Consider the following 26189-nt stretch of genomic DNA (forward strand, 5'->3'; position numbering starts at 1 on the left):
CGTTATGTTATAGTACAATTAGCTTTTGTGAGATTCTCTTATTTATATCAAAGTCTTAGTCATTTCAATCTGATGGCAAATAAACATTTTTTCAACAAAATATATTTTCCATTCCCTTTAACTGAATATAGATATTTAACTTATTCTGACCTATTTATGAATCTGTAGATAACAGTAAGATTAATAATAAATTGAAAATAAAAGCTTTCTCTTGAACCTTTGTCTCGTTTATTCCTGATTACTTATACATCAAGACAAATGAGTTATGAAGAATGCAAGACAGTTTTGAAGGGTGAATTGAGTTATGAAGAATGCAAGACCATTATGAAAGTTCATTTAAGTTATGAAGAATGCAAGACAGTTTTGAAGGGTGAATTGAGTTATGAAGAATGCAAGACAGTTTTGAAGGGTGAATTGAGTTATGAAGAATGCAAGACAGTTTTGAAGGGTGAATTGAGTTATGAAGAATGCAAGACAGTTTTGAAGGGTGAATTGAGTTATGAAGAATGCAAGACCATTATGAAAGTTCATTTAAGTTATGAAGAATGCAAGACAGTTTTGAAGGGTCAATTGAGTTATGAAGAATGCAAGACAGTTTTGAAGGGTCAATTGAGTTATGAAGAATGCAAGACAGTTTTGAAGGGTGAATTGAGTTATGAAGAATGCAAGACCATTATGAAAGTTCATTTAAGTTATGAAGAATGCAAGACAGTTTTGAAGGGTCAATTGAGTTATGAAGAATGCAAGACAGTTTTGAAGGGTCAATTGAATTATGAAGAATGCAAGACAGTTTTGTAGGGTCAATTGAGTTATAAAGAATGCAAGAGAGTTTTGAAAGGCCAATTGAGTTATGAAGAATGCAGGACAGTTTTGAAAGGCCAATTGAGTTATGAATATCCACATTGTTGATTAATATTTTTAAAAATAGTTCACAAGTGAAATCTAAATATTTTTCCTTATAAGTTAACAATTTTCTTATAATGCCATCATGATTCTCCCCAATTTGATTATCTTAACTCTAGAGACAAAATCTCTCCCAGAAACAATATTATGATAAAAATAACTGCAATGGGAAGGTTAAATTAAGTTTCTTTATGTGATTTTTCCTATGAACTTGCATTTTCTGTGTTACTGATGTAGCTCTGTGATTTAGTTTTGTCACAGATCACATGTACAACAAAGTAAAGCAAGGAGTCATCTGGCCGTAAAAATGCCAAGATGAGTAAAATGGAATATATCAAGGATATTTTATGATCATGATTTACTAAAACAATTAATGTTACAAATAAAATTACAGGGATCACTATCAATAGAGAATATTTAAGAAAAAGTGAAAGTGTTTAAGAGTGTCAAAATCAATTGCATCAGGATATTTTCATACATGGAAACCTGTGATGAATTAAATAAGACATTAATGTCAATAAAAATAAAGGTGATTTAATTATCAAGTCTGTACACCTAACTCCTTAACATTAAAAAAGTCAATTAGTGAAATGAACATTTAACAGCAGACTGATTTTTGAATATCTAAATAAAATGTTACAAAATGAAAAACAGAAAAAGCAAGTCTCAAAATTAATTTTAATCGAAATCAAGCAACACACCAAAATATACAAAAGACACAAAACCACAGACAAGAGAAGAAAAGTTGTACGTTGAGAACTTACTGTGACTTATTCCTTGCAGTTCTGGCTTCCTCAATTTCGGAATCTGAATCTTCAAAGTAGTTGATGTTCTTGGATCGGTTTCCTGTTGAAAGAAAATTACTATCCTCTTAAAAGCCTAATTAAATTATTTCTACAGTTCTGCTTTAAAACCTTTTCAGTTCTTGAGATCTTCAAGGGAAATTTACATCAAATGTTGAAAATATTTATTGCGTAGCTTTGGGGTATCAAAGATGCTTCTTAATCTGGTATCTAGTCTGACCCAAGAGTACAGTTAGGACATTTGCTTGAAACATGTAAATAATTGATATATTTCATAGAGTAGGTAAAAAACTTGCTCCTCATGAAACTACATAAGTTCTTCCTCCACAAGATTCAATATATCCATATTTCACATAGAGGAAGCAAATTTTCATTTTCTTTTATAATCAAAATAAAATGGCTAGCAATATATATAACAGACCGAAGTATTATGACTCTTACTATATCCTGTGTGATACTGTCAGTGGTTAACAATTTTTGATCTGCTGTGTTTTGTGTATATTCATACATAAAATATATGTAGTAACTGTCACAGATTTGTGTGTACTTAATGTCAATGCGTTATACATAAATGAAAATGTGTTTGGGTTTCATTACCATGTACTGTGTTATGAAAGCGTGGTTTGATTTATTTCAAGATACTGATTTCAGTTCACACAATGCTGCATGATCAGAGTGCTTGCAGTACGAAACCCGATTACTTGATGTTCACTTGCTGTGGATTCAACCACAACCAGAGGACTTAGAGTAAATCTTCATTTTATCACAAGACGATGAGCTTTGTCAGGAAGCTGTCCACATTATGGGCACAATCTTTAGCTGTAGAGGTATGTGAAATATACAATTGCATTATTTTATATAATAGTTTTATATATTGGATATTTCAGAATTCTAAATTTTAGAGCTAGTCAAACCTATGTCACATAATGCCATGCTGTTTCAAGTTTGCCATTTTTATAACTAAATATATAAATTCAATTAGAAGTAATGTTAGAGTTCTTATAATTCAGTGAGATCATTCTTGCCCACAGATTCATGTATGAATGTGATAATAATAATAACCTTGTACAGTAGTTCTGATGAAGTGATTTAATGTGTAATGAAGCCAATTTATGTGTGTGCATACATAATGTATATCATTGCATTCATCCTTAATTGTGTCTCACGTACTACGTGGCTCAGTCATTATGTATTTAGCTGTTCTTGGCAGGGAGTCATAGAATTCTGTTGGGTTATGTGTAACCTATATGCTGGTGTCAATGGTGGTGTTGGTTCCTACGATGATATTGGTTTACTGGCAGTGAGGTACCAAAAGCTTTGGGACTGATGAGTCTGTAGGAAATAAAGAGGTTCTTGAGTGATCATTTGGCAGACTTAATGGGGCAGGACATGCATGGTTGCTCATTGAGCAATCAACAAGAGATGTAGAACCAAAAATAACAAGTATAACAATAAAACTGTTGTTTGTTTTTGTTTGTTTGTATGATTGGCAGATATAGTTTGATTCTAGTGAGATAATTAATTATATTTTCATTAAACATTATAAGACTGCACGAATTATATATACAAAAATTTAAGGAAATAATAGTACATAATTAATGCTGTATGCATTCAATGTGCAGAATAAACTGCAAAAGTGAAGTGTTATTTTAATTTTGATTAAAAAATTGGTGAAATCCTTGTCTCAGTGCAAACCCCAACATAAATTTTATTAACACTATGTATTCATGTCTCTAAATCAGCGGACTAAAAACCGCAAATGAATGAGCATTTTGTTGCCACAAAACTCATGCCTGTATTCTTCATTACTAATGCAACCTTCAGGAAAACTGACTTGTTCTCATTTCTCTATATGAGCCTACAAACGGGGAATGCATTCAACCATGAATCAGATTGATTGCAGGAAAAGACCTAGATGAACTGGAGTCTACATAAAAAACAATGGAATTTATAACAGAAAATATGAATCCACTTGAAATGAAAACTGCTCCTAATGGATGCCTTTTAGGTATCCAGTAGGCAAATACAAGTAATACTGCTTAAAGCAGTGAAAGAGCACCTGTGATTTAGATCCATCGCCTAATGCCACCTCTATATTAATATCCATTACTAGCTAAATTAAGACTACTTTTAAAATATTTAGAATCTCATAGAAAATGTTAACATTAAATTATGTACAAGTTTACTTTTTTTTCCTTGATCTGGAGATTAAATGGATGCAGCGTTTCCAATATGAGTTCTACTAATCAAGAAAAGAATCCTGCTGAAACTGAGTTCATGGAACTTCTGTGGTTCTGCTTTGATCTGGTTAGGATAATTACATACTAACCTAATTCAAAGACTTGAGGAATGCAGTGTTTTCTCAGATTTTGCCATTACAGTGGAATCTGAGGATACTACAGTGGAGAACACAGTGGCGCCCTTAATTATTATTTATATTATTATTATTATTATAGCCCTTCATGTGACACATGTCATCTTCTGCCAAAGCAGGATACGTGTGTAGGATTTAGATTTTTTAATGTAGCTTTAACAATTTTTCATTCAAATCACTATGATGTCTGCATTGTGGCAGTTTATAGTGATGTCTAGCACTTGGGAATCATGCAGCAGACATGTAGCATCATGTCCCATCCAGTCATATAATCCTGACACCAGGCCGACCAGTCATAACACTAACCTCTTAATGCTTAGCACAGAGGCAGCTGTTAGTACCATTTTTGTAAGTCCCATAGCAGGATATTATATTCACAGTGTTCCAGCTAGCTATATCTAATGGGGTGAAGCATCCTGCCCTTATTTCCAACCATTTCTTAATATTTTCATCATGTTCCATAATGCATTAAACCCCTAAAATTTTCTGTAACTTCCCCATTTTTTTTTCTATGATTAATGTTAAATTTTACCCCTATCTTTTTGTATTCAAAAAATGTAGTCAACCAGAAATGTGTTCAGATGCTCTGTTTGTTTACTGTCCATAAAATAATTTATTTGTAAAATGTATTGCTGTTCTATCTTTTCTGACAATTTACCATGTACAACATGAAAGGTGCCATGGGTTGATGTTTAACACACCTTTCTGTCCACCTCGACACCCGTCTAATTGTGCAGTTCTAGCTAGAACATTCAGTTACCATCACCTCACTTCCCCAAAGTTACCCACTTACGAGGTGTTCCCTATTTTAAAACTCAAGCACATTCATGTTTTCAGAGCTATTACTCACTTTTAGGCTGTGTTTTTCTTTTTGATTTCTTTTCTTCCTTCTGCTTCTCAGGTTCTTTCTTAGGTTTTCTTTCCTTTGATGTTTCCTTCTTTTCCTTCTTTTGGTTCTTTTGTTTCTCCTCTTCCCTGTCATTAGCATCCAGCTGTTCAAACACAGCCATGTTAAAACGACCACCTTCCTCTGGTAAAATGAACAAATCCAATGACATACGAGTCAAACACAGATAACTATAGCACAAGAAATATATATGATGAATAGGGTTTATGAGAGCACTATCCTGGATGCATATAAAAATATTGAGAAAAAAATTGCAATGAAAATTCAGGAAGTTGATAAACCCATCCACATAAATGCAAATATGTAGTCGGCCTCCTTTGATGAAGGGTACATGCATTATTAAAGTCGTCGCAAAAGAACAGCTTTGGAGAACCAAACAAATGCCCATTTCTTATTGTGGTGGCAGCATCAAATAAATGTATTGTATCATTGAAACTGATTTTTTTTCCATTTGCTGAGTATGTTTTCATAACAATCGGTGCTTCAAAGGTAATCTGTTTCCTTTGAAATTTCAGCAAACTATTTTATCTGGGTACATTGTGAAAAGGGAATTGGCCGTTGTTTGGTCTATTCTAGTTACTGTTCCTCCCTGCCTATTGAATAAATCAATAAGTATGATGTGTATTTTTTCTTTTCTTCTTTATTTTTACATTTGTGGTAGCAGCGTGATGCTGCCTTCCATGCATGCGTCAGAAATTTAACAAAGGGTCAATGGATGATAGAGATGCAGGTGTTCTGGTCTGATGTCAGGGATTATTACAGAAAATGTGAGTGTTCTGAAGGATTTAATTCTGAGTTAAAAGAAATAGAAATTTACTTACCATCCATATACAAATGTCAGTCTATGTAAATATATTAATTACTAGCAAGATAAGCGGATTATGATATAACAATGCACTGTTTAGATGATTTGTCAATATGGACAAAGAATTTGTTTCTGTAACAATAAATAAATTTCAGTGCATTTTATATCCAGTTTGCGGCTTCCTTTTGTGGAGCCTCTGAATTTCTTCACTCCAAAGCAAAGGTTGTATATACAAGTGTAAACATCCAACAATGTCGCCAGTAAGACAAAATCGCCAGATGATACATTTTGCTTCAAATAAGGGAAAAAATCCAAGTTTGTGACATTGGCAGATCCCAGAATAATCTTTTTACATATTATTTTTTGTATTTTTAAGATGAAAAATCTTTTTTGTGTACAAAAAAAATACAGTTAAAATTTCAGGAGTCATGCACTGATCATCTTGTATTATTCATACACGATCTCTTCCCTAAAATGATAAAACAATTTTAAAATTGTTTACATACTTTTAAGAAAGAATTTTTTTCATGCACAATAAAAAATACATGTTTATGAAATTTCAGGAGCCACACCACGACCGTGTTATATCCAAATTCGTGTTATAACAGAGCATGCTAAAGTGGGGTCACACTGTACCTTAGTACTGGGGTTAGTAAAATGAGCTAATTAGTTATGCTGTAAAAAAGAAGTTACCTTACTACTGGAGTTAGCAAAACGGGTAATTCAAGGTTTCTTTGTTTTACCACCATGACCGATATAAAATCCTTTCCACACAGCCTGCAAGGAGTGTGAAGCTCCCCAGGAATGGAAGGCTGTATTGTGCAATTCATGTATTCATCTCTGAATTAGTTTTTCATCTTTTCCTAATCGATCTGTGAAATTATCTGAAAAACATTTTTGCTCTAACACATGCATGGACTAGAATAAATCTGACTTGACTTTTAGCACCAAATACCTACAGACTGGTTTTGTACCAAATATGAATTAGAACAAAGATTCTGCAAGCAAAGTTTAAAAGTTAGAAAACTGGCCTGTTCTCTCCTAACTAAGCCATAAAGCTGCTATAAATAGAAACTGAGATAAAAAATTTGAAAGTAGAAACCAGCATGTTTCTTGAAAATAGGGCAGTACTATAAATGGAACATAATACTGTTAGGAAAGTGCATGCAAGTCTAAGGACAAGTGTAATCTTATGCTGTAGTTATAGAGAAGCCTCCTTTTCTAGAATACAGTCTGTGGGATTAATGGGGTGTTAATAAAAATCAGAAAACAAATTTATAATTTTTTGGGGAGGGGGATATACCAAAAATGTGTAATCCGAATACATTTATGTGTAAAGTGTAATTTAGTGAATAATAGTGTAATGATTATGCCAAAAGCATAATGGTTGGCATGTATGGATATAGTTGGCTTAGTCAGTAGCCAGAATGGTGTCATAGAACATGAAAAAATATTAACATGGATCATCAAGATCCAATATAAAAAAACATGTGCCCAGACTTATGGGCATGAAGGCCATGTTCACACATGTGGATTAAGCTATGCCCACTGGGTTGCCTAGTTACTGTGAACAGCCCCCATAAGCTCCAAATTATCCATGAATGGAAATATATGCATAAAATGTCCAAAATAATGAAATTGCATTTCTATCTCCAATTCTACTGAAGTAATCATCATAGTCAGCACTGTACGTCTAATTTTGGAAGGAGGGACACCCATGTCCACATCTGATGTCAACTTCAGATGATGGCTCTATATGTCATACTAATCCAAATGAGGTTTCACAATTTTCTATTTGCTTTTGATACCTATAAGCAACACTGTGGACTAGATATTTTCTGACCACAGAATGCACAAGATGAAGAACATCACATGAGCCCTCATTAGCATTTTCCTGCATTTACTTTACTACAATGTCATGTTTCACAAATGACATGAACAACATAATAAACGGAATCAACAGCCTGAAACTGTTCACAAAAATCACATTAAAGACACACATTACTTAAATGAGCAGAAATAAATAAATAAATAATCAACAGACATTTATGAATGATACTGTGTTGGAGAGAGAGAGATCAGAATAAGACCACAATATCTAAAAAATTCACATAAATATTGACCAAAAGTAAAAAATAATGTTCACAATATGGAGTAAAAAGTTTACTAGCAGGGTCAAGGGGAGGTAAATGATAAGAGTTTCTTCTCATTGTCTTCATGGTGCATAGTAAGAAAAGACAAATGTTTGCATAGTAAGAAAAGACAAATGTTTGCATAGAAAGAAAAGACAAATGTTTGCATAGAAAGAAAAGACAAATGTTTGCATAGTAAGAAAAGACAAATGTTTCATCTTTCAGGAGGGCTGGTTCTGAGAGGTAGTGGAATTTATTTTCCCAACAACAAATTATCATAATTGGGGAATGTAATCCAAGGAAAACTGACATTTTCAAGGATCTCAGGCTCACTGTAGCAAACTATATCCCTATGTCACATTTCAGTACCACACAAGTTCAGATATTTATGCCGAGACACTTTAATGTGTATTTCCACAAACAAATTAATGCAGAGCAGACTATCAGAATGAGCTTTACAACTGTAATAAACAAATAACTGGCAGGAGCTGAGAATGTTTTCTTTTACACTTGTTGGCTTTCCAGTCTGACCTTGAAGATCTTTTGCTATGACAAATGGTGAGAAATTTATTACTTGCTGGTTCTCATAAGTCCCTTTGTATGATGAGAAATCATGGCCAATTGCTCTGAATAGGAACAGTTTCTTCATCTGAATTACTGGTGGAATTGCTCCTGTTGTACTCCAGGGATGCTACTATAGGTTGTTTGTTTGTTGTGTTTTTCCATAGTGAAAGAACACTTTTTTATCACCCATGTTCCCCACACACCTTGAAAACAAATAACAGGACAGAAATTTACACCAATTTATTGTGTTTCTCATGTCAGGGCTACACATGGTAATAAACACGAGTAAAGTAGAATCCTTACTCAAAGGCCATCTCCTTTGTAAGGTTCCAAAACACAGGGTTTCCTTTTCTGAAATGGTTACCTTAACGTGTCAGGAGACCTATGGAAACCAAAGCTGTTGTTATGTTAAACATAGTCTCTAAAGTTTGGCATGACTAACTGACTGATCAGTTCAGGCCATTCTGCCAATCTAGGTTGATGCTGAGACTGAAGTATTGTGTTGCACTCTTATAAGGCAACATCCCAGCCTCTGTTTGACTGCCAGGATCCTTTCATCCACATGCATGGGATGCAGTGTACACAGGATCCTCTCATCTGCAGACATGGGATGCAAGCAGTGTACACAGCATCCTCTCATCTACAGGCATGGGATGCATACAGTGTAAAAAGGATTCTCTCATCTACAGGCATGGGATGCATGCAATGTACACATGATCCTCTCATCCATAGGCATGGGATGCATGCAGTGTATACAGAAACCTTTCATCTACAGGCATGGGATGGAGTGTACACAGGATCCTCTCATCCACAAACATGGGATGCATGCAATGTATACAGGATCTTCCCATCTACCTAAAGGTATGGGACGCATGCAGTGTACACAGGATCCTCTCATCTACAGGCATGGGATGCATGCAGTGTACAAAAGATCCTGCCATCTACAGTCATGGATTGCAGTATAAAGAGGATCCTATCATGGATTGCAGTACACACAAGATCCTCTCACCCACAGACATGGGATGCAGTGTACACAGGATCCTCTCATCCACAGACATGGGATGCAGTGTACACAGGATCCTCTCATCCACAGACATGGGATGCAGTGTACACAGGATCCTCTCATCCACAGACATGGGATGCAGTGTACACAGGATCCTCTCGTCCACAGACATGGGATGCAGTGTACACAGGATCCTCTCATCCACAGACATGGGATGCAGTGTACACAGGATCCTCTCATCCAGACACCGGATGAAGTGTACACAGGGTCTGCTCATCCACTGACATGGGGATGCAGTGTACACAGGACCGTCTCATCCACAGACATGGGATGCAGTGTACATTGAATCAGCCCATCCACAGTCATGGGATGCAGTTAGAACAAACAGGTTACCTCCATTAGTCACTTCTTAAAACATGCAGGAGGGTAGACTGGGCATATCATACATCCCCAGCCAGCAGTGATAAATTACAAGATAAAGGTACAATTCCTTTTATAAAAGGAGGTTCAAGCTGGAACTTGAGACTTTGTGACGAAAGCTATTATATATTTCAGTAGTCTCAATGTATGTCAGTACAGTGTGTTTACTACATCCCTGCACAGCATTTAACTTCTTGGTCTGGGTTTGGGGTCAGTTCTATTAAACCCAATTGAGTTGACCAGGGAAAGGCCCATAGCTCAAAAATTGTGCAAATTGTTTTATACGGACAGCAACAACATGCCCATGGTTTACATTCATTGATTGTGCATTTGTCATCAATGCACTATACACAGTGAAGATAATCAGGGGCAGTAACTCTGTTTCAAGAATTATTTAGACTGTCAAGAGAGTTTCTCTTAGATGAATGAATTAATGCACTATACACAGTGAAGATAATCAGGGGCAGTAACTCTGTTTCAAGAATTATTTGGACTGTCAAGAGAGTTTCTCTTAGATGAATGAATTAATATATATATATATATATATATATATATATATATATATATATATATATATATATATATATATATATATATATATATATATATCATTCTTGGTATCTAAGCAAAGAAAAACATCTTTACATAGTTCTTTACTCATGGATAAACTGGATTTGCCAATTAATAAATAAACAACCCTATCTTGATGAGGTAAACTTGTGTTAAAGTGGCCTCTCAGTGTAATGAACTTTGCTATTACCATCTCACCTGAAGTTTAATAATTTTCAGAAAGCTTACAATATTTACACCTTTGCAAGACTTAAGTTTCAAAAATTCTTTTCAAATTAATAGTCATTCAATACACGTTTTATTAACGAGCAAATTGTGATTAAATCTGTTGAAAAACTACAAGCTAAATTACCTGAATTTGAGAAAGTTTAATAATGGCAATATTGTGTATTTATGATTTATTTTATTGCTATTTCAGACATGCATAAGAATGAAAGCTTAGTCATACAACATTTCAATGTAACAAACACCTGATAAAAGCGACCTCTCTGTACAGAGAACCTGGTAGTAAACTTCTGATTATCAAAACTTAACTATTTAAGAAGGTCACACTTACTAAGAACTTTTTAAGAAGGTCACACTTACTAAGAACTTTGTCAATTAGTAGCTTGTTGGTTCTCTCTTCTTTCAGAAACTTTTTCTGCAAAAAATAAAAAAATCTCACTCAAGAATAAATATCTTTTCATAATGCCAGTACATATGTCCTTTGAATGGGAGAGGTGTTACAAAGCACTTAAAAATGTATTAAAATTGGGTGGTACAGGTAATTTAGACCATTTTATGTACTTGATGCAGTTAGATTAGAATCTGATGGATGGTTGAGTCTTTGAAATAGTGCCTTATGTACCCCCACCAAGAAAAGTGCAGACAAATGAAAATAAACACTAATTGAGCACATTATTTCATCCCTATCACAACAACAGCATGAAAGGCTCTGATCAATGTCAGCATGCATATGAATCACTGATCTGATTGAACAAACTGGAAAGTTTGTAATCATCATCGTTAGTATGAAGAAATACATGAAAACCTGAGAAAACCAGCTCTAAACAAAGAACCCCCTCCAATAACATCATCCTGAATGTATCTTTCTTTACATTTGTGTATTACAAACATTCATCCATTGCGAATTTCAGTCATTTTAAGGTCCCATTGTCTGCATGGTCTACCTAGAATAACACAAGATGAATTTTTGGTTTATATTTAATAAAGAAACATTGTTTTTACATTTCAATAGTTCCTGTAGAAAATATAGAGGCTTCTGGAAATGTCTGCATGTGCCAAGTGGGTTGATCTGTGGTAAGTTACAAATTGACAAAATAGGATAGTAAGAGCTTCTGACACCAAGCACATTCAGACTTAGGGCTGTTGCAGTAAAATATACATGGGACCCAGGGAATGCTCTTTGAATGCAGAATAGTCACCCATTTAGAATTTTGTCAATTTCATCGGAAATCTTTGGGTAATCTGAATACCCTGGCACATATTTTTAAAAAGTGCCTTCCCTTGGTACCATGTATGTTTAAATGGAATAGCCCTTAATGAATAATCATTAAAAGTAACACTTGTAGATCAGCATCGACTTCATCTTATAACAATAGTCCCTCAAAGGGACTAATGCTCTACAGGTTGAAAAGAATTTGCCAAAATTTGAGATAAGACTATTTTTTTCCCCGTTAACTGCTTAGTGTTGAAACTATAACATACATGCCAACCCCTGGTGAGGAAATAGTGTAATCCAAGTGGACAAAAAGAGTAATCCAAGTGGACAAAGAGTATTCCAAGCAGAAAAAAAGAGTAATCCACATATAGCATGATAAAAATTCAATGAGCATATGTACAAAATGATTTAATTATCCCTCTGGACTTTTAACATCAATTACTATTTAAAGTTTTCAAATATAACACTTTGAGCTTTAAAAAGTAACAGACTCCCATGCTGCATTTCAAAACACTTTGTACCAGCTGAGACTATGAATGTTTTGCACACCAGTAGAGCACTAAGTGCTGAGTTACAAAGCCTGGATCTGAATTCAGTTTAATTTTTTGTTAACAATACTGAACAATCTCTCACAGTCAGCATTAGAATGGTAAAGAACCAATATTCCTTTCATAACCTGACAAAGAAGAGGAAATTTATATCTTCCAGTTATTGGGTCTTTTAGGTTGGAAATAAGATGAAAAAAATCAACTCTGTCTGCATGAAGTACATTGTCAGGTAGAGTGCCAACTTGATACTTCAGGAGTTCTCCTTCTAATTTATCAACAGCTTTTCCTGCAGCATGGTGCATCATATGACAGAGACAACCTGATATGTACAATGGTGGAGACATTTTTCAGAATATAGAATGCAATTCCTTTATGAAATCCAGTCATCAATGATGTAGTATCAGCTGAAAACCCCATACAGTTCTGCCAACTTATATTTATTCAAAGCATTGTCAAGCAAATAAACAAATGTTTTCTCCCGTGGAATCTGCTGTTAATTCTGGTAATGAAAGAAGAGCACTGTGACTTTGCCCTTTTTGTTGTCCAAGTCTCTTACACAGACTGGGTACAACTTTTTGTCATCATAATCACTACTCCTGTCTGTTGCAATACTAAACGGTCCAATTTTCATGGTTTCTGCAATTTTAAGTGAAGTATCTTCTGTTAAACACCTAACAATATTAGATGATCTTGTTCTTGCACATGCATATTTTCTTCAATTTTGGAATCAGGAAACAGCTGTTTGAACAAAGGACCAATGTAGTCTTCTACCACTAGGGGTAGTCTGGTCTTATTAAGAACTCAGTACATAATAACTCTGCATTTATAAAATTCATGTCCACAATTTAGTTCTGCTGTGAAAAAAGAAGTTACCTTAGTATTGGAGTTAGTAAAATGGGCTCATTCAAGGTTTCTTTGTTTTAACACCATGACCAATATTAAAACCCTTTCCACACAGCCTGCAAGGGACATGAAGCCCTCCTAGAAAGGAACGCTGTATTGTGTAATTTGTGTATTCATCTCCGAATCGGTTTTTCGTCTTTTCCTAATCCATCTGTGAATTGTTGTTGTTGTTGTATGGTTTAACGCCATTTTTCAGCACAAGATAGGCTATACATGGCGGCCAGTATAACTGGTGGAGGAAGAACCCTGGAAAAGCCCGGAAAGAACCACCAACTCACGAGAAGCTACTGGCAGGCTTTCTCACGTACCCATGTTAGCCGAGCCTGAGACTCAAACTCACACAGACAGAGGTGAGATGGCAGTGATCCGTAACGGTGAGCGCTTTAGACCACTCGGGGCCCCAATCCATCTGTGAAATACATGCATCGACTAGAATAAATCTGACTTGACTTTTAGTGCCAAACACCTACAGACTGGTTATGTACCAGATATGAATTAGAACAAAGATTCTGCAAGCAAAGATTAAAAGTTAGAAAACCAGCCTGTTCTCTCCTAACTAAGCTATACAGCTGCTATAAATAGAATCCGAGGTCAACAATTTTTAATTAGAAACCAGCATGTTTCTTGGAAATAGAACAGCTGCTATAAATAAAACAAAATATTGTTGGGAGAGTGCATGCAAGTCTAAGGACAAGTGTACTCTTATGTTGCAGTTACACAGAAGCCATCTTTTCTAGAATACGGTCTGTGGGATTAATGGGATGTTAATAAAAATTAAAAAACAAATTATTAATTTTTTGGAAGGGGATATACTGAAAATGTGTAATCCGAATACATTTACCCATCAAGGCGTAGTTTAGTGAAAAAAACATAATGGTTGGCATGTATGCTATGATACAGGGTATTCTTCAGTGATAATGAGATTTTCAAATTAGCTGCTGTGGCAGATATACCAGATGTCAAATTGCCACCATTTTCACTTGGGACCAAGCATACATCATTAAAGTCTTTTGGTCAAAAGCCCATTTCATATGACCATCCATTCATATGGCCCATTTCATATGACCATCCATTCATATGACCATCCATTCATATGACCCATTTCATATGACCATCCATTCAGGAGAAGTAGCTAGAGGAAGGTTTTCAAGACTGACTTCATGGCAGCCATATTGATCTATCAATGGCACCATTTGCATTTAGGGTATCATAAGAAGTATCTTGGTATAAATCCCATATTGATATAAATCCCATATTGGTATAAATCCCATATTGATATAAATCCCATATTGGTATAACTCCCATACTGGTATAACTCCCATATTGATATAAATCCCATATTGGTATAAATCCCATATTGATATAAATCCCATATTGGTATAAATCCCATATTGGTATAAATCCCATATTAATATAAATCCCATATTGGTATAAATCCCATATTGGTATAAATCCCATATTGATATAAATCCCATATTGATATAAATCCCATATTGGTATAAATCCCATATTGATATAAATCCCATATTGATATAAATCCCATATTGGTATAAATCCCATACTGATATAAATCCCATATTGATATAAATCCCATATTGGTATAAATCCCATATTGATAAAAATCCCATATTGATATAGCCATCCATTAGCGAAGAGTAGAGATTACAATATTCTGAAGGCCACCATAGGGGCCATATTTATGGTGTTTGCATCATTTTCACACTGGACCAACTAGACACCACAAGAACACTTCCAATGGAAACCCCATTTTTTAAATGAGTTTCCTTTAAAGAGGGGAAGAAATAACAAGACTCTGAAGATGGCCACCACAGTGGCCATATTTTTTGTTAGATAAGCACCATTTTAATTTAGAGCCATTTAGACATTATGATAAGTCGTCTGCTGAAAACGCTATGCTGATATGACCATCTGTTTTGAAGAAGTAACAATAAAAAGATTTTCAAGATGGCTGTTATTGTGGCCACATTAGATATCATACTGGCACATTTAAGACCAACCAGACATCATATTTAGTCTTTTAGTCAAAGCACAATGTTGATATGACCAGTCATCCAGGAGAAGAAGCAATAATAAGATTTTCATTATAGCCATGTGATGGCTATATTGGAAGTCAGATTGGTACCATTTCTTTTACAACCAAGCAAACATCATAAGAAGTCTTTTGGTAAAATACCATGTCAATATGACCATTCAGGAGAAATAGTAATAAGATTTTCAAGATGGCCACAGTAGTAGCCATATTGGATGTTTGAGCAGTACCATTTTCATTGAGGACTAACTAGTCATCATAAGTCTTTCAGCGAAAACTCCATGCTGATCCTGGAGGATTACCAATAACAAGATTCTCAAGATGCCCATTGTGGCAGCTATAATGAATGTGAGAGGCACCATTTTCATTTAGGATGAAGCTGAGATTACAAGAATTCTAGTTAAAAAAACCTATGTCAATATCACTTTTTGTTCAAGAGTAACAACAACAATATTTTCATGGTGGCTGCCATAATGGCCTAATTGGATGTCAGCTTGGCACCATTTTTATTAGGGCCAACTAGACATCATAAGAAGCCTTTTAATGAGACTCCAATGAGGATCAGACCACACATTCAGGAAGAGCAGCAACAATGAGGACTCTCAGGAGTGATAACAAATTTGTGCTCATTGACTGTCTATGTACATTGCAACAGGTGTGAGATTGCCATAGGGCATTTAAACATGAGACTTAACTTCTGCCATGGAAATAGTTCTTGCCTAGTTTAGGAGCAGATAATTTAATTTCATGAGTAAAATCTAACAAACAATTAACTTGTTTCAAAAATGCAATCATAGAAAAAAATAAGAGGCCCTATACAAATTAAAAGTATGCTGGCAACAGCACCAATGCACACAAGTCTCTTGCAGGTTAAAAAAAATGTCATACTTGTATGAATTACCATGCTCACAAGTCATTACAGATAAGAACTTAAGTGAATACCTTTGATCTTAAAATCAATGTTAGAGTGCTATCAACTACTTTATTGTATTAAAAGCAACTAAATACAGAATCATGCCACAATTCATTTGTATTACTGGATATCCAAAATGCATCAATAAATCACAATATTTTCTCTGATGATAGCACATCACAATATAGTTTCAAACCATTGATACTGGACAATAGTAGAATGAAACATGAACTAAATTACATAAAATATTTGAAAATTAACATTTTCTTGTCATCTTTCATCCAGGCTTGAAAGTATTTTTCAAATAATAATGTATATACATTTTGATTAAATCCTGTAAACAATGTTTTGTCCCTCTATTGTTTGTATTTATAAGCTTCCCTATCTATTTTTCATACATTGCAGTGCTCAAATTAAAGCCTTTTGTGAGTTTAGATGAGTACCATTTTCATTTTAGACAAGCTAAGCATCATAAATATTCAATGAAAACCCTATATTCATACAATTACACAATAAGAAGCAGTAATAACAACATTTTCAAGATAGCCCCCATTGTGGCCCTTTTGTGAGGTCAGATTGGTACAATTTTGGAAAAGGGGCAACAGCATATAGTTAATAGTGCTTTAGTGAAAATCTCATCTTAGTGTGACCATCAATGCAGGAGGAGTAGCCATTATAATATTTTCAAGATGGTCACCATGACAGCAATGTTCGAGATCAGATCAGCAATATTTTTATTTCTGGAACATTTTCATATCATAAAAAGTAATAACTGAACAACCCATGTCAATATAGCTATCAGTTTAAGAGTTGCAATAACAAGATTTTCAAGATGGCTGCCATAATGGTCAAGTTGGAAATCAGATTGGCTGCCATAAAGGGCAATTTGGAAATCTGATCAGTACCATTTTCATTTAAGATCATCTAGATTTCATATGAAGTCTTTCAGTGAAAACCTTATGTTGATATGAACATCTGTTTGAAAGCATTAACGATAACATTAAAGATGCCACCATGTTGGTCATGCTGTACATCAGACTGGACACCATTTCAATTTAGGACCAACAAAATATCGTAAAAAGTTTTCGAGTGAAAGCACGATGTCAATAAGACCACATTTTTGGGAGGAGTTGCAATAACAAGACCTCTAAGACTGGCACCATGGCAGCCATGTTGGACATAAAATTATCAACAATTTCATTGAGGACCTTCATAAGAGGTCTTTCAGTGAAATCCCCATATAGATATGACCATTCATTCATAGGGACATCAGGCCATGGTGGCCATACTGGAGTACTGAGGGGCACCCTAATGACCCTTTTAATCCACATCTGAGTGATCTGATGACATGTCCGCATTTTAGAAAGAAAAAAGAAAAGAAAAAAATGTCAGGTTTTAAGCATAGTTGTACTTTCTTTCAGATAATGTTTTCAAAGACAAACTATGCAAGTACATGAAAGACAAGCTATGTAGGTACATGAAAGACAAACTATGCAGGTACATGTATATTCAAGTTTCAAAGGTCAGGTCAAATTGGGTGGGAGGAGGTGAGATGGGGTTGGTGGTTGGGAAGAGAAGCAGAGACCAAAACTACTCCTGATATAATGAACGTTCAACATTTTCACATTTACTGAATATCTGAGAACTATCCAATAGCTGTATAATTCTTCAAATGCAATGGATGGCTTCATACCTTTAATTCAAAACGTTTTCTGGTTGGAAATAACTTTCCAATCAAGAAGAAATCTATCCCAACCAGACCAAGGGCTTTGTAAAATTTGGCCGTCTCTGAAAGGAAAAAAAAAGACAAATTGCAGAATATCATAATGACTGATGTGTTGGGTGATGTAAGGTGGGTCATATCAGTAAAAGAATGAAAGGAGAAAGTTTTCAAACTGATGGCAGATTTGGATCTCTGCAGTCTGTTAGGAGTAATCAAAAGAACAAACAACAAAAGACCCAAATCTGCTGGTGCATTCCTTGACAGAAAATCAGGATCTATGTTAAAAGTCCAACTGCAAACAACATACACCCTGATTTACCATCACATAATGCACAGGCAGACCAGGGTTTATGTTTTTTTTCTTCTTTTAATTACTCTCAACAAACTGCACATACTCATATCTGCAAATACATTACATGATGGCAAGTCTAGGTGTGCATTCAGATTGTGTACCATATATACTTGCTTATAAGTCGAGTCAAACTGCAAACAACAAAGATCCAAATCTGCCATAGCACAATGTGCATGCAGATCAGTGTTTGTGTTGTTTGCTTTACTCATTACTCATTACAAACTGCACAGGCCCAGATCTGCCAGTGCATAATGCAATGGCAGATCTGGGACTGTGCAGTTTGCAGTTGGACTTGACCTACTGACAAGCACATATGGTACATGGGAAGGCACTTTTAATATAGGGTACTCACCCATGGATACAAGTTAGAGTCTTCTTCTCAGTCTAATATGAACTCTGTGAAATCAAACTACCCAAGCATATATTTTCAAAACACTGCCGTCCCTGGGTATCATGTATGCTTAAATCGAAAAGTCCTTATGCAGTGAAGGCAAATCTTTTGTTCCACTAAAAAGTTTGTAGAGAACACTTGGACTTTAATTACCTCCAGCAGAGTTAAAGAAATAGCAGTTCCAACATCATGGAGCTGAATGGTTTCATGGTTAGATCACTCAACTTGACATAATCTTTGGGGTTAGTTTCAATTTCACATGACAACATCTCTCCAGCTACGTGACATACTCAAATCAGTAGGAAACGATATCCCATAAAAGGCCTTTCCTGTTCCCCCCCCACAGAGTCTGAATATTCCTTTTATAATTCTGTACTGATTGTTTAAATGTTCTGGGATGCTTATGGTTCCTTTTGCCTTCAATGTGTTTTCATTTGTTGGATATCATTTTTAAAATTGCTATAAGCACACAACAGCTAGATCATGCAGGTGTTTTACATGAAAAATATGGGCAGTTTAAACCATCTGAGGTACTCCTGTAAAGTTAGTCTGGTTCCCTGACCAACTCTACTTAATCTAATATGTTGCTGTTGTTGCTGTAGGGTTTAACGCCATTTTTCAGCACACAATAGGCTATACATGGCGGGCAGTATTAATGGTGGAGGAAGAACCAGAGAAAACCCCGGAAAGAACCACCGACCCACGAGAAGCTACTGGCAAGCTTTCTCATATACCCACATTGGCTGAATCAGAGACTTGAACCCACGCAGGCAGAGGTGAGATGGCAGTGATCCATAATGGAGAGCGCTTTAGACCACTTAGCCACTCGGGGCCCCCTAATCTAATATGAAGCCTGGATCCAGATCATACATGAACAAGCCAACATCCAGATTTGACCAGAACAATTGTATTTGCAATTTTTTTCATTATTTCTCAAGTCCAAAATGTATGAGTAATTATTAATAAGAAATATGGTCAAATCGTAAGACTTGGCAGGTTTTCAAAAGTGTTAAAGTGACAGAACTACAAATTTTGTATTTCAATTCAATGGAATAGCAAATGCATGAAATGCAAAAGTCAGCACTGAATTTACAATAAATTAAAATATAACCACTTTTGCAGTAAATGCAAACATACATAAAGTATTTGCCAGCAAATCTGACTTCTTATTTCATTTTGATCAAATAAAGATTGTACATATGCATCAACCAGTGAGAATGTCATCACATGAATGAGGTGGCTTTTTGGCCAAAAAAATGTGCTTCCTATTGCACTGCTTTTAAAATTAGGGTAAGCAGGTTGGGTTATATTGGTTTTTTTAAAAACAACTTTATATATATATTTGATAACGTTTGGTTTATTATTTTTATTATTTTACCATGGGAGAAAAAAGTGCTAGGGTTGGCAATAAGAAACAGGGATTGTCAGCTGATGGGAAATATATTTTTTGCCTCATGCATATCTCATCAAAAACTAATGTTATGACTTGTAAGGGGGAAAATATTGTCCAACACTAACAAATCTGACTATAGATTATCATGTGAAAAGGTTTTTGACCACTTAAATTTAGCAGTGCCTTGAAAATAAATCATTCATGAGATTATATTTACATTCAGCATTTTGCATTTAAGATCTTAGTTTTAAAAAAAGGCATTTATTATTTTGTTTGCATTCCTTCTGTATTTCATTTGTTTCCCTTCTCCATTTCACTTGCATTCATTCTGAGTCCATTCTGCATTCCATCTGCATTCTGCTCATTTCAGTGGTGAAAGCACCAGTTTCAGGGCCTGTTAACATACCTTTTGCAGACCAGTTTCAGGGCCTGTAAAAATACCTTTTGCAGACCAGTTTCAGGGCCTGTTAACATACCTTTTGCAGACCAGTTTCAGGGCCTGTTAACATACCTTTTGCAGACCAGTTTCAGGGCCTGTTAACATACCTTTTGCAGACCAGTTTCAGGGCCTGTAAAGATACCTTTTGCAGACCTATTTCAGGGCCTGTAAAAATACATTTTGCAGACCAGTTTCAGGGCCTGTAAAAATACCTTTTGCAGACCAGTTTCAGGGCCTGTTAACATACCTTTTGCAGACCAGTGTCAGGGCCTGTTAACATACCTTTTGCAGACCAGTATCAGGGCCTGTAAAAATACCTTTTGCGCAGGGCCTGTTAACATACCTTTTGCAGACCAGTTTCAGGGCCTGTAAAAATAACTTTTGCAGACCAGTTTCAGAGCCTGTTAACATACCTTTTGCAGACCAGGATTTAGATCGGTTTTGTTTTCGGTAGCTGTGATATGTGGTGAAGACATCTGTCTCATCAACAACTTCCTGTTCCTCTTGAGGTAATTTATCCTTCTGATCAACTATCAAACTGAAGAAGAGAAAAAACCATGGTAAATTAGCAAATTGTCTAAGGTTTATCACTATTCAAGATGTGTGATTTGGATGTACATGTCATTTTTATCTTTATGTTTTTATTATATTCTTATGTTAATCAAATCTCACTTCTTTCATTCTTTTCCAACGAAATCCAAGATACTACTTTTAAAATGGTTGTCCTTCAGCTATTTAAAATATTTTTTCTTTTAATTATAAGCTCTGATACTGTAGGCAGGATAATCTGTTAGTGGAAATATATATTTAATTTGAATTTCTTTGACCTTGACAAAGAGAAATACATTTTTTGGAGTAAAATATCTTTCTCTGATAATAGTTACTGATCTAAATACATTAGAAGTCAGCCACTACCTTGCTAATCCAGTAGTCCCAAGTGTGTTTTCAGCAACAAAAAGTGGTAAAAGTTGTCTGTCCACCTAGGTAGAAGTCAGACAAGAGTGATTCTCCCTTGGAATGAGAGACTGGTGCCAAATCTTGTCCATACTTTAATTACTATTGATGCAGATACGCATGCTCTATCAGGTTTACAAATGGATTTGCAGGGATGATGGAATGGTGTGCCCATATTATGATTGGAAAAAGATTATTTACAGAAACATATTTTACTCCAAAATTTGGTTTCAACTTAAAAAATGTTACCCAATCGTAACACAGTAGGAATACAGATAAGAGGTGGAGTTAAAACCTCTTACCTAGAAATGGTCCATTTTCTGAACACCTAATGCAAGCGAAGCAGCTTCAAATTTAAAGACAGGCATGAGCTAAAGTTTTGGACCTGGCTAGTAGGAAAGATTTTCCCAAGCAAATCCAACAGAAGTGAAGAGACAGCATCTTTAGTTAAACTGAATGACCAGATAGGCAGCCTTTAGCGCTGCTGCTCTAAACTCCACCATTGAGCCCTTTGGAACAAAAGGTCTGTGAGGTCAAAGCTAAGAAAGTCATCTCCGATGTCCATATCACGGCTTTCATAGTGTCATTTAGGAAACAGTTACACTCTAATGCAACAGTGGCAACTGTTCCAACGGCACGAGTGAATAAGTAACTGATCTGATCTTGGGTTAGTTCTTTACATGCCAATCACCCATCATACCCTGGATGATAGAGCTTGAGTTGTGATACTAAACTATCTTTATTTCAATGGGTAAAAATAAAAAATTCCCTCTTTGCACCTGCTCTGTTGGCTTCAGGTACAACTTCAAAGCCCTAAAAAGGTCCTGTAGAAGCCCTGAGGTGAAGGGTCCAACAAGGAATGAGGTTTCAAACAGGCTGATTTCCTTGAGGGTCCAACAAGGAATGAGGTTTCAAATACTGATTTCCTTGAGGGTCCAACAAGGAATGAGGTTTCAAATACTGATTTCCTTGAGGGTCCAACAAGGAATGAGGTTTCAAATAGACTGATTTCCATGAGGGTCCAACAAGGAATGAGGTTTCAAATAGACAGATTTCCTTGGAGTGGGAGCTTATTTTTAGCAGTGAAAGTAGGAGCCATCAGAAATAAAACCGAATAATTGCAACAGAACTGGATCAACAGAAACGGCATCAATCTCACTGATTCCGCCTGCTGCAGCTAGAATAGTTCAGAGGTGTGTTTTACATGAGCAATGAGTCAGGGAGGTTCTGGACACAGGTTTGTAAGATACTTTAATGAGTGCTTGGATTAACTATGCACATATGTTTGGGTAATGACCCATACAGTTTTATTATATGCATAGGGATAAATTTGTAAAGAAAAAGAATTTAGCTGGTTTTCCTCAATGGTTATCCTGTCCATAAAAAAAACAAACTTATATCTTAGGAATTATTAACAAGCTTTTAATTCACCTTATTTTAATCAAACTTGGCCTTACTTAAGTGTGCACCTATCCCAAAAACGGCTAGCTCCACTTGGTCCTTTTTCCTTCTTGGACTTATGTAAATTGTTAAAAAAAGAGCCAATAATTTTGTTTGCTTTTATATATTTTGTAAATTCATTCAATGCAGTTTCAGAAGCTGTTATTGTCTGGCAAAATTTGTTTGAATAAATGATCAAGAGAGTTAGCTTGAGCACAAGGGAGCAGCTATTTTGGTTAGCTGTGTGCTTAGGTCATGTATCATTTCCACAAGTACAATATCAAATGAAATTTTAGCCATAGTAAATGAAGTAACACAGAGGTATGTCAACATTCTTTCCATCGTGTATGTTTCAAGTGCAAACAACTTCACCTTACACCTATAAATTATAGATTATAAGCATACTAACTTGCAATTGCAATACTGTAATCTAGTTAATCAGTTAGAATTCAATAGAAAGTATAGCTTCTATTTGTTCTCTTTTAATGTCAAATGGCCATAATACACAATATGAATATGGTAATTTTTATACACATTCCAAATGTGTTTATAATATACATACAACTCACAAAACTTTCTACTTAAACATAAAGTATTGCTTAAAACCAGTGTTAAATGCAAATATGCATACAAGAAAGCAGAGGGCATAAATCAAATAAGAGAACAAAAACACACACACATACATACAAGCATGCACAGAGACAAACACACAAAAATATATTGTGATTTTTTGCTTTGCTCCCATTTTCCCTAGTCAGTTCACATTTCTGACCAAAATGAGAAGTCACTTCTCCCTAAAATTCAAGTCTAGCTTGACCCTGTCTCTCAGAAGTTGATATCTGTAGAGCCTCCTCCCAATGTCTCTCATTATGTACATTTAATTTATATTGTTCGTTATTTTTTCTCCATGATTATATGTTCTGTATAATTGTATTTTGGACTTGACCTTGTCCAAAATAAAGTTCATGCTGTACCTGATAGTAACATCTGTTTTGTAAATAAACAATTCAAAGCTAATATTTTCTCAATGAATGTGGATTAAATATAAGTATCATTATCAATAGAGATAAACATGTTTATTTGGGTCTGGGTCTAGGGCATTGGAATTCCCCCATGACATAACCTGGTCTACTTGATGCTTACCACATTCTTTATTATAATTTTAGTAACATACAGTCTTAGAATGTTCTAGAACAGAAAATTCCATTAAGTGACAGAATATTTTCAAAACAGGTAACTGTGATCTAGGTCAGGTAGAGGGGTTTATAATCTTATTTACTTGAGAAATTACTCAGTCTTGTTACAACATCAGAAGCAGAATCATTTGTATTGTTGTGTTCAGATTTTTTAGAGTTGAATTATTTATCCAAATTATTATTCTCTGGAATTACAAGGTGCTCAATAATATTCTTGAACAGAAACATTAATTTGAAATTGTAGTGAATCCAGACAATGACATCTTGGATTATATTATTGTGATTAATTAGAAGACTGTTAACACATCATCACACATCAGGCCACTGGTACATTAGTACATTTAAGACTACAAGAATATCAACACATTCATTGCTGGATCTTATTTTCAACACCAATGGAATTTGTATGTGTGTGTGTGTGTCACTCTGATTTTTAACATAGCTTTAAAAAATTTTCAGTCATATCACTATGATGCCTGCAGCGTAGCAATTTATAGTAATGTCTAGCACTGAGGCATGATGCCACAGGCATGGAGCATGATGTCCCACCCAGTCACATTATCCTGACACCAGGCTGACCAGTCCTAACACTAACATCTTAATACTGAGCACCTAGCGAGGCAGCTGTTAGTACCCTTTTTATAAGTCTTTGGTATGACTCAGCTAGGATTAGATCCCATGACCTCCTGCATCCGAGGTGGACGCCCTAACCAATAGGCCACCGGTCGGTCCACTGGAATTTAATTAGAACTTTATTCATTAGCACTTGTGATGAAATTTTTGGACTATTTGGGGTTTAATTTGCAATGCTGTAAGTTCTTTTAATATTTTCACTTTGCATTCTAGGTAAATAAATAATTTGTTTAATTTTACAAAAGTATTTGGTTTTCACTCTTTTCTTTTACTCAGATCCGATCCCTATGCCACAATTACAGGAAACTGTATAAAAAAATGTACATTTATGTTTGATACTAACCTGGATCTGCAGTGTCCCCTGCCCTTGGGAATGTATGTATAACATTGGTGGCATACTCCTGATGTATTATCATTGGGTAATGTCTTTCAAGAAAAACCTGAACACTATACAAAACTGTTTTTTCTCAATTCCAAATAATACATAAAATATCAATTTTGGAAACAAAATCTGATATTAAAACAAAAGCATAATTCTAGATTTAAATGTAGGTCAAATGCCAACCATGATGAAGATCTTCATTATCTAAATAGGCTAAAGGTTGAAAGGAAATGCCTGTCGGTCAAAGTCATTTCGAAATCTCCAAAATTTTTCTAAATTAAAATAACAGTGCTTCCTCTCTATAATGTCAGTTACATAAGTCATAAAAGTCAAAAGGTCATAAAAGTCACATGGATCATATAAGTCACATAATTCATACAAGTTACTTAAGTCATACAAGTCACATAAGTAATACAAGGCACATGAGTCATAAAAGTCACATAAGTCACATAGGTCACAAAAGTAACATAGGTCATATAAGTCACATAAGTCATACAAGTCACATAAGTGATAACAGTCACATAGATCAAAAAGTTAAATACATCATAAAAGCCACATTATAACTGAGCAAGCCCTGTACTGATGGATGTTCCAACAAAGCTAACAATACAAAAACACACAACAAACTGGGTAACATCATATTAAAAAAGGATCTTTAACGCCATAAACTTTTATCTAGTGAAATATGTTGAGATATAAAAATGAAATACAAATTTAACAATTTGATGGAATCCATGACCAGATCAATGTTAAGAGAAAGGCAGAAGGGATTTATAGTGAGGGAATAACTGGTCAGTATCAGAATTTGACATGCGAAATATCACTATCTGTCCTACGAAGATGACTGCAGGTGTGATTACTGAATCTTGAGACACTTATTCCAAAATCTAATAACATGACTTTGTCTGTGATTGTGTAAAACCCTAACATTTAGTAAATAAAGTTTTAAG

The 26189-nt window shown here is 35.1% G+C and overlaps 1 protein-coding gene across 2 annotated transcripts in view; it reads right to left on the reverse strand.

Moving 5' to 3' along the window:
• Positions 1 to 26189, reverse strand: part of LOC149785123 (uncharacterized) — a 42156-nt gene that overhangs the window by 2113 nt on the left and 13854 nt on the right. For both annotated transcript variants that reach the window (XM_089978892.1, XM_089978891.1), the window contains exons 7-11: positions 21048 to 21172; positions 18030 to 18124; positions 11067 to 11121; positions 4931 to 5110; positions 1668 to 1749 (exon numbers count right to left, since the gene is read on the reverse strand). In XM_089978892.1, the coding sequence (XP_089835018.1) occupies positions 1668 to 1749; positions 4931 to 5110; positions 11067 to 11121; positions 18030 to 18124; positions 21048 to 21172 (537 nt within the window). The remainder of the gene's footprint in view (positions 1 to 1667; positions 1750 to 4930; positions 5111 to 11066; positions 11122 to 18029; positions 18125 to 21047; positions 21173 to 26189) is intronic.

This window comes from Sinohyriopsis cumingii, chromosome 13 (assembly GCF_028554795.1).
Source record: "Sinohyriopsis cumingii isolate HCF-2022 chromosome 13, ASM2855479v2, whole genome shotgun sequence".
Taxonomy (NCBI): domain Eukaryota; kingdom Metazoa; phylum Mollusca; class Bivalvia; order Unionida; family Unionidae; genus Sinohyriopsis; species Sinohyriopsis cumingii.